Genomic DNA, 14,443 nt, shown 5'->3' with positions numbered 1-14,443 from the left:
CAAACCATGGCTTATGTCCCTCCAAAAAATGGTCTGCAATCCTACTTCAAATCATAGTTTACAAGGGAACTATGAACTGGCGCACATTCAATGTGTAACTATGCTTAACGCTAGGAAGTCATGATTTTGAGGGACACAGAGATGTCTTTACAGTGTTTATTTCAGAGGGGCAACTTGCTATTGCTTCAATTGTATCACTTACACTTTTAACTTAAAACTGTTTAACCTTCATACAATTATATATATATCACTATGAATAAACAAAGTCTAGTTTTAACATATTGAAAAGTTAGAAGCTAGCAAAGAGGTATCATTGCATTTTCATCTGAAATCACAGAAAACTGCAACCAAGATGTGGAAGACTGCACCAAGTCCACAATTTAAGAAAATAGTTATTCTCTGAATTACCTATCCTGACACCTCTGTTTATCTGCTTTTTTGGGGGGGGGGCAAACTTTAGCCATCAAAAAGAAGGAGGAGGAGTTTGGATTTTTAAGTTGAAGGACGGTGGAATATAAAGGGAAAGTGGTCATATAAGATTAATTAAATTGAACATTGGGTCAATGATAATAAGCTTAAAATTTGGGGTAAGAACTTGTGGAACTAATTTAATGGAAATGGAATACAAGAGGGGGTGGGGTGGGGAAGTCCTGGAAAGATGTTAATGAAAGTAAGGCCTAAATGCAAATGTTTCTTTCTTTTTTTCTTTTTTCTTTTATATTTTGGATTTTTCTGGAAATTTCAATAAATATTATTTAAAAAAAAGGAGGAGTTTGGATTTGATATCCCACTTTATCACAACTCAAAGGAGTCTCAAAGAGGCTAACATTCTCCTTTCCCTTCCTCCCCCCACAACAAACACTCTGTGAGGTGTGTGGGGCTGAGAGACTTCAAAGAAGTGTGACTGGCCCAAGGTCACCCAGCAGCTGCATGTGGAGGAGCGGGGACCCGAACCCGGTTCCCCAGATTACAAGTCTACCGCTCTTAAGCACTACACCACACAGGCTCCCTGGTTATTGTATAAGCAAAATATACCGTATTTTTCGCACCATAGGACGCACTTTTTCCCTCCTAAAAAGCAAGGGAAAATGTGTGTGCGTCCTATGGAGCGAATGCAGGGGGGGAGGCAGGCGGGGAAAGCCCCCAAGAGCCGCACACAAGCTCCGTGCGCTCTTGCAGGCTTTTCCACAGGAGGGAGAAGGGACTGACTGGCCGCATCAGTCCCTTCCCCCACCTCCCAGAAATGCCAGGAGAAGCCGCGCAGCCCCTTTAAAGAGCTCACGGCTTCTGCGGGCTTTTGCGAGAGGTGAGGGAATCCCCCCACCTCCCAGGAAAGCCAGGAGAAGCCGTGCAGCCCTTTTAAAGTGCGCACGGCTTCTCCCGGTTTTGCGGGAGGTGGGGGAATTCCCCCACCTCCCAGAAAAGCCAGGAAAGCCCTGCGCAGCATCTCCCGGCAAGGAGAGGCTGCGCGGGGCTAAAGGGGAAGGCAAAACAGCGAGCGGGATCCATCCCGCTCGCTGCCTTGCCTTCTTCCATAGCTGCGCGCAACCCCTCCGCAAGGAGACGCTGCGCGGGGCTAAAGGGGAAGGCAAAACAGCGAGCGGGATCCCTCCCGCTCGCTGCCTTGCCTTCTTCCATAGCTGCGCGCAACCCCTCCGCAAGGAGACGCTGCGCGGGGCTAAAGGGGAAGGCAAAACAGCGAGCGGGATCCATCCCGCTCGCTGCCTTGCCTTCTTCCATAGCTGCGCGCAACCCCTCCGCAAGGAGAGGCTGCGCGGGGCTAAAGGGGAAGGCAAAACAGCGAGCGGGATCCATCCCGCTCGCTGCCTTGCCTTCTTCCATAGCTGCGCGCAACCCCTCCGCAAGGAGACGCTGCGCGGGGCTAAAGGGGAAGGCAAAACAGCGAGCGGGATCCATCCCGCTCGCTGCCTTGCCTTCTTCCATAGCTGCGCGCAACCCCTCCGCAAGGAGAGGCTGCGCGGGGCTAAAGGGGAAGGCAAAACAGCGAGCGGGATCCATCCCGCTCGCTGCCTTGCCTTCTTCCATAGCTGCGCGCAACCCCTCCGCAAGGAGACGCTGCGCGGGGCTAAAGGGGAAGGCAAAACAGCGAGCGGGATCCATCCCGCTCGCTGCCTTGCCTTCTTCCATAGCTGCGCGCAACCCCTCCGCAAGGAGACACTGCGCGGGGCTAAAGGGGAAGCCAAAACTTGGCTTGCTCCATAGCTGTGCGCAACCCCTCCGGCAGGGAGAGGTTGTGCACACCCTGTACGCTGCTCTTTGGGGCTGGGGGGGGGGAAAGATTTTTTTCTTGATTTCCCCCCCTAAAAACTGGGTGCGCCCTATGGTCCGGTGCGCCCTATGGTGCGAAAAATACGGTAATTAGCACTTATATGTTGGTATTAACATGTATTAAATATATAATCTTTTTTAAAAACCAGACATTTCATCTTAACACCGTTTAAAATGGAGGGACTAACTCTGCTGAGCTTTAGCTATTAATGTCATATTGGCAGGGGAGGGGGATACTTTTCATGCTACATTTGCAGTTATTAAATTGTCAAATATACATTAAACAACATATTAACTATGGAGGAAGTATATGAAAGGCTAGGATGAAAATAGCCCAAATAGCAAAATTTAATGAGAAAGCAAGGACGTTTTATAGCTATTCACCCACACTTCCTCCTTTGCATATGCATAAAAAGGTACCATTGGTCACAGCAGAGGAAAGCTTTGGAGAAGTCCTCCAATGAGCTTGCTCCTCCACAACCAGCACCAGCACCGCCACCACAATTCAGGATTGTTGCTTCTTCTGATTAGTCAGCAGTTTTGTCCCCAATTTGCATGCACAGGAAGTTAGCAAGCAGGCCCATCTTATTAACATAAATTTTGCACGTGAAAACGGGGTTGAGGTCCCAGTTAGGCAAGACCTGCTTTAAGAGCTTACCGGAGATGAGCCCTGCTGTCATTGTGGCAGCAACTGGAGACTGCCTCTTGCTCACTTTGGCAAGAAATCTAAAGAGTAAACCATCTCGTGCCATGGCAAACAGAATGCGGGGCAAAGGGAACATAGAGCCCAGAAGACTAGAACAAAAAAATTTAATTGTTCAAATGCCACAGTAAGAATATTATGCACTAACAGACAATCCGAAACACAGACATGGGAGGAAAAGGAAACTGTAAAATGCACTTCCAATAACCAAAAAGGGGGCTTGAGACAAACACCGAAGTTTTAATAGTTGAACTCTTGAGATTCACATTTTATCATTTCAGCTGCAACTGCTTCATAATCTACATTTGATCATAGGTGAAGATGTCCCTTTTCCTGATAATAAATTCGCTTAGAGCCTCACCTGCTACAGCACCTGATGACAAAGTAGCAACAAGAGGAGTCTTCGTTTTGGGATTGATACGAGCTAGACATTTGAAAAGCAACCCATCCTCCGCCATAGCATAGATTACACGCGGCATTGGGAAAATGGATCCAAGGAGACTGGATAAAAAGCAAAAGAACATGCAACATGGCCAACACAAAGTCATGCAATGCATTAGAGCAAAAAAGAAACAAGGCCAATTAACAGCATACGATACCAGAAACGTGGGATGGGATGGAGATAAAATTGTACATGAGACACACTGCAGTTAAGACACAAGTTTCTTCAACCATTCAATTAATTTTTATATATTGTGTGCAGGCTTTTTTTTTTTTAATGCACAGAGTACTTTGCAGCCTTTATGGTCTATTTCAAACACTATCAGGGATCACAGAATGTATTTCTCTGTATGGAGTAACACCCTCACCTTCTTCACCACAGAGAACACATTGCATCTGTCACAGGCACGAAGATTTCCTCACAATATTTGGCGGGGTGGAACCTCAACTACACTTTTCTACTTGGGCTTTACAAGGTCCTCACAGTAAAATTCTTGTGTCGTTATTTCCCATATCCTCTGAAGAGAGGTGTGTTTCAAACCTAATTAAGTGCCAATGATTAAGGCAGCATCACGGTAATATTCCTACCCATATTTCAAAGATAAGCTGCTGACACAAAACCTCCAGGTTTGCAGAGGAAGGCCCCAAAATGTTAGATTAACCTGGTGAATTGTAATGGTAACTCTTGTGTTGTTGTTTTTTTAATTGACTGAAAAATCTATCAATTTAATTATTACTATCTTAATGCTATATATTACACCATTAGTCACTTGTGATCATGTGATTTGTTTTATTGATGATTTTTAGAATGCCTGCAACAGTTGGAGTAAAATACTCAAAACTGTAGAAGCTTGAGCCTTCACTGCAGTTTTTCCCCAAAACGGTATACCAGTAGAAAACATGTAGTAATACTTGCAATGCAATTAAGCGTCACCAGCACCTTGAATGATTGCACCAGGCAGCAGGATTGAAACAGGCAATATCAGAAAACACTTTTTTAAAATGCCAAAAACCCATTATATCATGTATTAAGTCATTTAAGGCTAAAACTTCATTCCTGTTAAGTACCTCTTTGCCCAATCTGCGTTCTAACGGAACCCTCCTACCATATAGGATCCGGGAAACAATCTGACAGACCCCGTGATCCAATCCTCCTGGACTTGGACTGGATTGGGGTCTGCTCCAGAATCGGCACATTGCCAGATTCCTAGATATCTTATGGGACTTTTATAGGGTGGTCCAAGGTCTGTGGTCCTGCCTGTTCTCTTGTAAACATTAATCCCAGTCAGCTTGTATGCAGTGACCCTGCTGCAAAAAGCCCATCTGGAAGCACTGGGACATGATCAGGCAACTAGGAGTGGTATGTCTGCATTTGACAAAAGTGAAGTAAACGTGACATCTTACTTAATTCGCTGCAGGATGCTAAACAGGTCACAGTGTATGCTAAACTGTATGATTTTAAATGCCATATCAGCTAAGCAGCCTCGGCACTGTTAATGAAATAAGCATATGCAAATGTTAGGAAGCTTGTACAGCCCTGGTAAGTTTTAAAAACACTGAATCCCTGCACTAAATGCTTGCTTGAGCAATTTGCAATTAAGCCACATTTACTTTGAACTGAGTAGGACAGGAAGGGTGGTCCTAATAATCATGGGGTTTTTTTCCAACCTTATGATTCCTATGGTAAAGCCACTTCAAGTGGAAACGCAGCCAGTGTAAGTGATTTATGAAGCCCAAATTAGATGCAGCTTCTTTAGTACATGCTTATATTTAGAAATGCAGACACTTTCATGATGGATTTTGGATAGTTCAGACAAATTTGAGCATAAGGTTTCTGCAAAATTACACTTCCCCTGATTTTACACCAAAATTATGTTAAAACATGCATTTTCAATATATGCTTTTTAAAAAAAATCCCAAAAAACCCAAGAACCCAAGCCTGGAAAAAGTACTTAAATATACTTTCATTACCCACACTACTACATGTATTTTAATATTACTCCAGTGCATTCTTAACAATATTCAGCAAATATGATGGTCAATAAATTAGCACAGGCAGAAAGAGATTAACTTATGAACATAACTTCCTTTCACAAGGAAAAAGTTCACAAAATAAGAACTTAAATAGTTGACTTACACAGCTGAGCTACATCTGAGCTGTAAAAAACTACATTATTATTCTAAATATCTCTGTTTAGCAAACCTAATAAATCCAAACTTTAAAAAATAGCTTCATTTTCCTGGCAATGACTTAGTTTTCCTTATTTTTACCTTGTCGATAAAGCACACAGAGATCCTACTGCTACAACATATTTCGCTGGGCCCCATCCGACATACTCAAAGGCTACAGGGAGAGGACTTTTCTCATCAATTAAATAGTACGGCATCATCAGAGTTAAAGCAGCTGAAACACCAAAGTAGGCCAAGAAGCAGACAAGCAAGGAAGTTACAATCCCAATAGGTATGGCTTTCTGGGGATTCTTGACTTCTTCCCCTATGGAAAAAAACGACATTTTATTCTTAGTGTGAATAAGAGTATGAAAGATGGGAAACAGTGAGATTTATTTTTTATACAAAAGACTATACTTTTTATCTAGCAGGAGTACTGAAAAATACAGAGACTCCAGATGGGATCAAGTTATTGATCTAAATTGAATTCTGTGTGATTTGTGAAGATAAAGACAAGTATTATAGGCCTGGGGGGACATTTTAAAATACACCAATTTATATATCACAGCAGCACAGTACTACGCATGCTAATTCAGAAATAACTGCTATTGTGCTGAGAGAGAGAAGGGGGAAAAAGGTGGTGCCGTCAAACAGGTAGTGGAAAAGGGATAGTGGGCAGGTAAGCAAAGCACAGAGGCACTACTACAGGGTCACCAATAACACCTTCAAACCAGGTAAGATAAAAGTGCTTTGTCTGATAGGATTGGTCTGTGATTGCAATGAAAGTTCAAAAAATTGCTACAGGCCAAAAACAAACAAACCAGCCTGGATGATATACAGGGAGTGAGGAAGAGGAAATGAAAACATAGCTCTTTGATAGAAACTTGTGAATTCTCTAAGCCAAGTGAGGGAGCAAATGGTGTAATGTAGGAGTGGAAAAAAAGCTACCATAGAAACACTGTATGCTACCTCTGGCTGAGAAAGCAGGTTTTAGAGGTTCTCAGTGTACTGAGCCTACGCATGCTATTTCCAATTATTAGGGGTGACTGAGCATGAAGTCACAAAGTAGAACTTAATATATATGCCTTGGAGAGACAGATAACATAGTTCTTAAAACCAATTTAATGCCTTTTTAGAACATGCAACAAATTAAAAAGGAGGACAAGATGTCTCTCCTTTGACCTATGTAATTTATGTCAATTACACATTATCATGCTGAATGGATTTTAAAGTGCGGCAAGAAGCAGATCTTGCCATTCTGTTTGTGATACAGAATGAATGGGGCAGAGTTGGTAAGATTTTCAGGCCAAGAGAAGAATGAACAAATATTGCATCAGAGTGTTTGGTGGCTTCTGCTCTGCAACTCCTATGCATGCTTACCTGGAGTAATAACAGAGGTTGCCAACATAGTGCCTGTGGGCACACATGCACCCACAGAGACCCTCCACAATGGTCACAGGGTTACCTCCACCTTCCCCCTGCTGAAAATTAGGCTTGAAAGAAGCATTCTGTTGTAGCCAGTAGAATAGGCTGCAGTGTGACTGCTCATCTCTGTGTGTACAGTTTGCAAAAGTGCCCACAGGTCCAAAAAGCTTAGCGACCTGCCTACAGACTCAAGCAAAGGTCTCTTTCAGCCCTGCTACTGGAAATCCTTTTAACTGGAAACGCCATCAAGTGAAGAACCAATAGGGTTGCCATAGTCCAGAATTCCCCAGACATATCTGGAATGCTGCATTCGGAAGAAGTGTCTGGGTGGAAATTGTCAAAATGTCCTGGAAAATCTGGACGTACGGCAACACATGTCACTTTTTGAAATATGGCAACCCTGAGAACCAAGATCCTTTTGAATGCAAAGCATGCACTCTAGCATTGCGTCTGCAGGCCTTTCTCTAAAATGTATAGGATCATGCTATAGGAACACAGTGGTTTTACACTACAGCTCCAGCACATGTAAATCACAACTTCAACTGCATGGCCCTTTTTTTTTTTAAGGCAGCTTACCAGTTGTTGCGATGCAATCAAATCCTATAAAAGCATAAAAGCAGGTTGCAGCACCAGCCAGTGTCCCTGTAAAGCCATATGGCATGAAGCCACCAACTCCAAATGCACTTGTCACATTTTCAGAAGATGACAGGTTTCTAAAAAAAACACACCAAATAATAATCATTACGTCGTATCCTGTGTAGGCATGGGACTTACAAACCCCACATCATAACTTGAGTGGTTGGGTGCACAACAGTGGCTCTCAACATTCACACACATAAATCAAAGGTTAATTGTGCACAGCTGCTTTTTATTCTTTGCTTTATTGCCCTTTTTCCTGAAGTGTCAGAACCACCCCCCCCCCAAGTACATTTAAAGTCTTGATGCCATGGCTGTTTCCCATACGTAGCACAGAAAGATATGAGCTGAGCATGGAAACAGTGCAGGGTTCAAAGCCCAATGCACACTGAAATTGCAGGTTTGGACTTAAGCACTGAAAATGTCAGGATGTTTAGAACTCACTTTTAGCTACTTATTGCTATCAGAGGGATTTTGCAGCTCTGTGACAAGTTTCCCCATGTACGGATGTGGTATTTAGCAGTATTCACTGCATGAAAAATGAACTGCCTATGAGGACCATAATGAACTAGCTTAGACGATGATGTTGGCCTAATAAGATGAGAAATGCACATACCCTTTGCCTGTATAAGCAGCTGTTTTGCTTTTCCGTTTTCCCTTTTGAGGTGATTAAATCAGGAAGCCTGTAATTTACTGCTTTCCTTTTTCACCCAAAGCTGGAAATTATGGTTTCCAGCTTTGGATCAAGCCAGGATATTACAACCAAAATGTGTCATTGAAAATGTCTGACCTCTAGCCAAAATCATCTTGGTTGATGATGCAACTGTTAGTTGGGCATTAAATCTAAAATGTTACATTTATTTTTATTAAAACATGGATAAATCCCATCACATAGTTTATAGATTATTATGCTCCAAAGTCTCCATTCTAAGCAACCAAAGCAGTAAAGCAAACAAAAACCCCCTGTATTACTCTATGTATACTGTGTAGTTTATAAGAAATTCTTCTGTTTTCCTCCAGTTATGAAGATCGCCTTTCACAAAACCAGAAGTCATCACGAAGAGGAGGACCAAGATGTTAACAGCAGTGAAGATTTTATTCACCCATGCAGATTCTTTGACTCCAAATGATAATAGGCCTATAAAACAATATTTTTTAAATTAAGTAACATGATTAAGGTCTACATGTTAGCATTTCTAATAGTATGCTTATTACAATTTGATAATGTTTTGTTTACATGAGCTATCTCATAAGGCTGGTTCACAGACTCACCAAGCAGGAAATTCTGTACACACAGAAAGCATTCAAGTCCATATTTCTCTCTGGGGATGTAAACATGACCTCAGAATAGGAGATAAGCTCCACCTAGAAATCCCTTTCACAGGTCAGAAGCAAATGGCCTTATATCCACCAGCACACGCACAACACAACTCTACCTGATGGTGATTACCGTATTTTTCGCTCCATTGGACGCACCCGACCATAGGGCGCATCTAGTTTTTAGAGGAGGAAAGCAAGGAAAAAATATTCTGAATCAAATGTTGTATAAACTACTGTATTTAATAAACAACCGGTATATCAGAATCACATTACAGCCATGTAAAGTGAACAGCAGTCAACAATGGCATTAAGAACCATCATCACTGTCATTAACAAATGAAGAGAGACTTTAAGGTTTGAGTACTCTTCTAGTCTTCTGTGAACCCCAAGAACTCATCACTGCTAGAGTCAGAATTTATGAAGCTCAGTTGCTCACAGTCACTGACATCACTTTCTTCGCTATCTTCATGTAAAATACCATCTTCGTACCCATCCAAAGCATTGCTAATGCCACATTTTTTCCTCTCAATCCTCTTCTTCCCCTCTCTCAGCGAACAGCCTGCCAGCTGCTTGCAAACATTCCCTTTACTTGAATTACAGTCAAGAAACAGCCAAGCAGAGCTTCTCAGCGGCAGGCTTGGGAGGCTTTCCTTTCCCCCACTTTTTTCTCCCCCCCCCCCCCAAGCAGAACAGTCCCCTTTTCCAGCCTCCTCCTCTCCATCCCATTCACCCAAACTCCTCAGGGGACGTCTACAATTTCTCCCCTTCACTGCTCCCTCTCCTTTGCCCTCTACCATGACTCTCCACTCATGGCAACCTATGGTACCTCATCTCCCTTCACCCAGCTTCTTGGTCCCCCTCCTCTCCGTCCTCTTCCTCCCCTCTCTCAGTGAACAGCCTGCCCGCTGCTCCAAACCTTGAGGGGAAGGGCAGGCTGCTGGCAGAGCAGCACCCCCACCCCTATTCAGCAGCCCAGGAGTGTGGGGCATGGGCGCACAGCCTGCCCGCTGCTCCAAACCTTGAGGGGAAGGGCAGGCTGCTGGCAGAGCAGCACCCCCCAACCCCATTCAGCAGCCCAGAAGCGCGGGGGATGGGCGCACAGCCCTCCCGTTCCTCCAAAGCTTCCCGGGGCTGCAGGGGGAAGCCGAGGCTGCCGGCAGGGGAGCGCGGCTCCCCCACCCCCGCCCCCATTCAGCAGCCCAGGAGTGCGGGGCATGGGCGCACAGCCCTCCCCTTGCTCCAAAGCTTCCCGGGGCTGCAGAGGGAAGCCGAGGCTGCCGGCAGACAAGTGAGGCTCTCCCCACCTCCCCCATTCAACAGCCCAGAAGCGCGGGGGATGGGCGCACAGCCCTCCCCTTGCTCCAAAGCTTCCCGGGGCTGCAGGGGGAAGCCGAGGCTGCCGGCAGGGGAGCGCGGCTCCACCACCACTACCAAAGACCAGTCCAAGAGTGTGCCGCACTCCGGCAATTTGGCTCCAGGGACCACACATTCGCTCCATAGGATGCACAGACATTTTCCCTTACTTTTTAAAAGTAAAAAAGTGCGTCCAATGGTGCGAAAAATACGGTATTTTTAAATTCCACATGGCCTTCGAGTTAGGGAGATTGTTGGAATTGTACATATGCATCTACCCGTGAAGGGCATGCAACAGGTAACATGGGCATAAGCTCATTATGCATATGTGATTCCTAGACTAGTGAATGTGTGGACCAGCCCTGGCTTGAGAAGAAGAGGCAATAGTCGAGAGCTCAAACTTATATCTCTAACATTAAGTCTATTTTTCTGACCAAAAGCAATGCAATTAATATTATTTTTTAGAAGACACCTGAAGGCAGCCCTGTTTGGGAGGTTTTTAACACTTGATGTTTTTATTGTGCTTTTAGATATGCTGTAAGTTGCTCAGAGTGGCTGGGGAAATCCAGCCAGATGGGTGGGGTATAAATAAAACAACAACAACAACAACAACTATTATTATTATTATTATATTATTACAAATATAAATGATATGAAGAACAAAGTTATCTAACTACTCTTGCTGACTTTTACTGGAGCAGATTAATCCAGTAATGAATATGTTTAAAATAAACATTTCTTCAAAAATGGGCTGCACTGGATTAGAATTTTCATTTTCATTTCCTAAAGACTGTACCCTTGTATGATACATATCCAGTACACGCACAAACATTTCCACAAGTAGTTCAATAAATTATAATCTAGAATTGCAAGGATATGCATGTGTGAGCTCCGCGAGAAATTAGGATATCATAGACCTAAACTGAGGTATGAAGATATTGTTCAAAAGGAAACAAAAATGACAGAATAAAAACTAGAACCATTTTTTTTGGCCCACAGCTTGATGGGATTCCTAAACTTTCTGATACGTCATGCTTGAGGCTAAACATACCCTGCCATCTGGGCAGAATTTCCCCATTAACAAAATGACGATAAGAAAAATGAATATTAAGTATATATATTTTACCTGCTAGGAGCAATATAAGGCAGACAGCAAAAAAATCTGGGTACTCTGCTAGACCTGAGTAATTCATTCTGAAGTAGGTCCTGAAAAAGTAACCAATTTGTTTCCCAAGGAGTTCATCAAAGGTACCACTCCACGCTCTTGCTACACTTGATGTACCTTAATGAAATGGAACAAAAACAATGGACATAAAATGCAATTATAAGAATTGTAAAAGACAAAACCTACATGTATTTACTAGGCATTATTACATATTTAATGTTGTGGAATCTTTCGCTGTTATTGAGACATATTGGGCTATTGAGGCCCATATCTGTGCTCTTCTCTATTCTGGATGTGGTTTTGTGTTATGTTGCAGCCTTGTACCCCTTCCTAATGTTGGGAATAAATTTCTATTTTGGAAACAATAAATCCCCATTTGGGAAACTGCTGATGACTCACATCGGATAATATGGTTTTTTGGAAGAGACCCGATACAGGCCAGAAGGTTATTTTCAGCTGCTACCATGAGAAATCCCTCAATTCTAAGTTGGTTTTGATGAAGCAATGAAATGAGATAGCAAGTTGTAAAGGTAAAAGGTAAAGGTACCCCTGCCCGTACGGGCCAGTCTTGACAGACTCTGGGGTTGTGCGCCCATCTCACTCAAGAGGCCAGGGGCCAGCGCTGTCCGAAGACACTTCCGGGTCACGTGGCGAGCGTGACATCACTTCTCTGGCGAGCCAGAGCTGCACACGGAAACGCCGTTTACCTTCCCGCTGGTAAGTGGTCCCTATTTATCTACTTGCACCCGGAGGTGCTTTCGAACTGCTAGGTTGGCAGGCGCTGGGACCAAGCAGCGGGAGCGCACACCGCCGCAGGGATTCGAACCGCCGACCTTTCGATCGGCAAGTCCTAGGCACTGAGGCTTTAACGCACAGCGCCACCTGCGTCCCCAGATAGCAAGTTGTACCCAGTGCTAATTCTACTCAAAGTTGACACACTGAAATTAATGAACTTAAGTCAGCCATTTCCAGTAAGTACAGTGGATCTACTTTGAGTGGGAATAGCATTGGCCTCACCCCGTTTTCTGGAAATCTTGTCAAAAACTCTACATTCTTCTTAGAATACACACTTCACAAGGAAATGTGCATTTTCAGTCTATTTAGTGCTTCTTCCTTTTTTTTTGCTACAGTGTGAGTTCATTTTTCTACATGCTATGACTTTATTTCACGGGTGCCCTGTTGCTGCAGTGCATTGTATTGTTATTTCTAGCAACAACATTGTACCAACTGACAGCACAAACAGTTAATTTATTTAATATTTACAGCTACAAACTGGGTGGAACTGTGAAGCGTTTTCCATGCAGAGCATCCCAAGGGATACAGCCATGTGGAGGAAGCAATGCCTAACCAATCATGTCCCCCAGTCCCAGCTGTTGCTTCCTGGCAGTGACTGAGAAATGGGCCTCTGCATTTGCCTAGTCCTGGCTGCAAATTCCCAGCAGTTATTCACATTAACACAGAGTCAGAAACTGCTTCTTCCATGCGTGCACATTCCCAGGACCACACTGGTTGCTCTGTGCAGTGAGAATTTCAGGAATAAGCACGGGGGCCTCATGTTCGATGACAATCTGAGAAACTCTTGCTGCTTTGTCTTCAAAAGGAAGATGAATGCTGCACCACACACACAACATTATTTACACAACGGTTGAAGACAAGAGAAACCAAGTAATTGTTCTAAGAATTATATTAGCAAAAATTATTTATTTGCAAAAAAACCCCTAAAAAATTATCTATACCACTATTTAGAAAATATGCTGGATGTTTGCAGTGACATCAGAGGCTTTGTCCTCCTTGTCAAGAGAGGCATGTCATCAAAGACAATCTGGGGATTGTTTGATGTTGCTCTCAGAGAGCATAATTTTATCTCTGGAATCTACACGTGGCTTGTGCACAAATGTGGCATAGTAGAAAAAGTGTTGGAGTGGGACATGGGAGGCCAGAGGTCAATTCTCCACTAGCAATTTCGTTTACAGGTTGACAATGGGCAAGTCACATCAGCCCAACCAACTTTATAGGGTAAATTTTGAAAATAAAATGCTGAAGGTAAGAACGTACACTTCCCTGAGCTCATTAATGCCTGAAAAGTCAAATCATCATGTAGTGTAGTGGTATATTTAATTTAGTCACATACACCAAGAGAATAACTAATATGACTATGGTTCATTTCCATTGGTTTCCATAACCACTACAGGGATCCACATCCTATTCTTGTGCTTGAAGAACCTTTTTCCTAGCCCATATGCCATTCACCTCTCATCATTTCAGTGCATTGCAATTCTATTCCCTTCTCATATTGCTGGCTGCTGGATATTGTCCCACTCACACTGCTGCCAATAGCCACCAAAAGGTCAGGAACATTGAGAGCATGTCCCCCCAAAAGTGTTCTCCCTCTCTCTGTGTGCACATTTATGCATGAATGCGGAAGATTACTCCAGTTATGAACAGCAGCCAGGTCACAAAAGCCAAGTAGGCTGTGGTTGGCGTTTTCTTAAGAGCCTCCGAGGTCTTCCAAACTCACCTATGACATAAGACAAAATGAGATTCCAGCCAGTGATAAAAGCCCAGAGTTCGCCAACAGTGACGTAAGTATACAGATAGGCAGAGCCAGTCTTTGGAACGCGAGCACCAAATTCTGCGTAACAAAGTCCTGCCATCACGGAAGCCAAGGCTGCTATGAGGAAAGAAACGACAATGCTAGGTCCGGAATTTGCTTTTGCAACCTCTCCAGCGAGGACGTAAACGCCAGCACCGAGAGTGCTTCCTACTCCCAGGGCAATAAGGTCCATGGTGGATAAACAGCGGCATAATTTGCTATCTTCAAGGCTGTCCACAGTGACGATTTTTCTCCGCAAGAGGCTCCGGGCAAACGAGAAGGCTGGTCCACAGGTTATCATTCTGGATGAAGGAGCCTGAAAAATAAGAGAGATTACTGCATTTTGCGA

The 14,443-nt window shown here is 43.7% G+C and overlaps 1 protein-coding gene across 4 annotated transcripts in view; it reads right to left on the bottom strand.

Annotated features, from left to right (window-relative positions):
* Nucleotides 1-14,443, bottom strand: part of SLC7A2 (solute carrier family 7 member 2) — a gene marked incomplete at its 3' end in the record, with an annotated part of 48,513 nt that overhangs the window by 5,292 nt on the left and 28,778 nt on the right. For 3 of the 4 annotated variants that reach the window (XM_081924500.1, XM_081924498.1, XM_081924497.1), the window contains exons 2-7: nt 14,020-14,410; nt 11,463-11,618; nt 8,636-8,801; nt 7,604-7,740; nt 5,705-5,927; nt 3,354-3,493 (exon numbers count right to left, since the gene is read on the bottom strand). In XM_081924500.1, coding sequence (XP_081780626.1) covers nt 3,354-3,493; nt 5,705-5,927; nt 7,604-7,740; nt 8,636-8,801; nt 11,463-11,618; nt 14,020-14,395 — 1,198 coding nt within the window. In that variant the 5' untranslated portion in view covers nt 14,396-14,410. Of the gene's footprint in view, nt 1-2,947; nt 3,085-3,353; nt 3,494-5,704; nt 5,928-7,603; nt 7,741-8,635; nt 8,802-11,462; nt 11,619-14,019; nt 14,411-14,443 lie in introns of all 4 variants that reach the window. The other variant, XM_081924499.1, reaches the window with a different exon arrangement.

Source organism: Podarcis melisellensis (genome assembly GCF_964234715.1).
Source record: "Podarcis melisellensis genome assembly, chromosome: 9".
In the NCBI taxonomy this organism is placed as follows: Eukaryota; Metazoa; Chordata; class Lepidosauria; order Squamata; family Lacertidae; genus Podarcis; species Podarcis melisellensis.
This window is presented reverse-complemented; position numbering and strand designations above follow the sequence as displayed.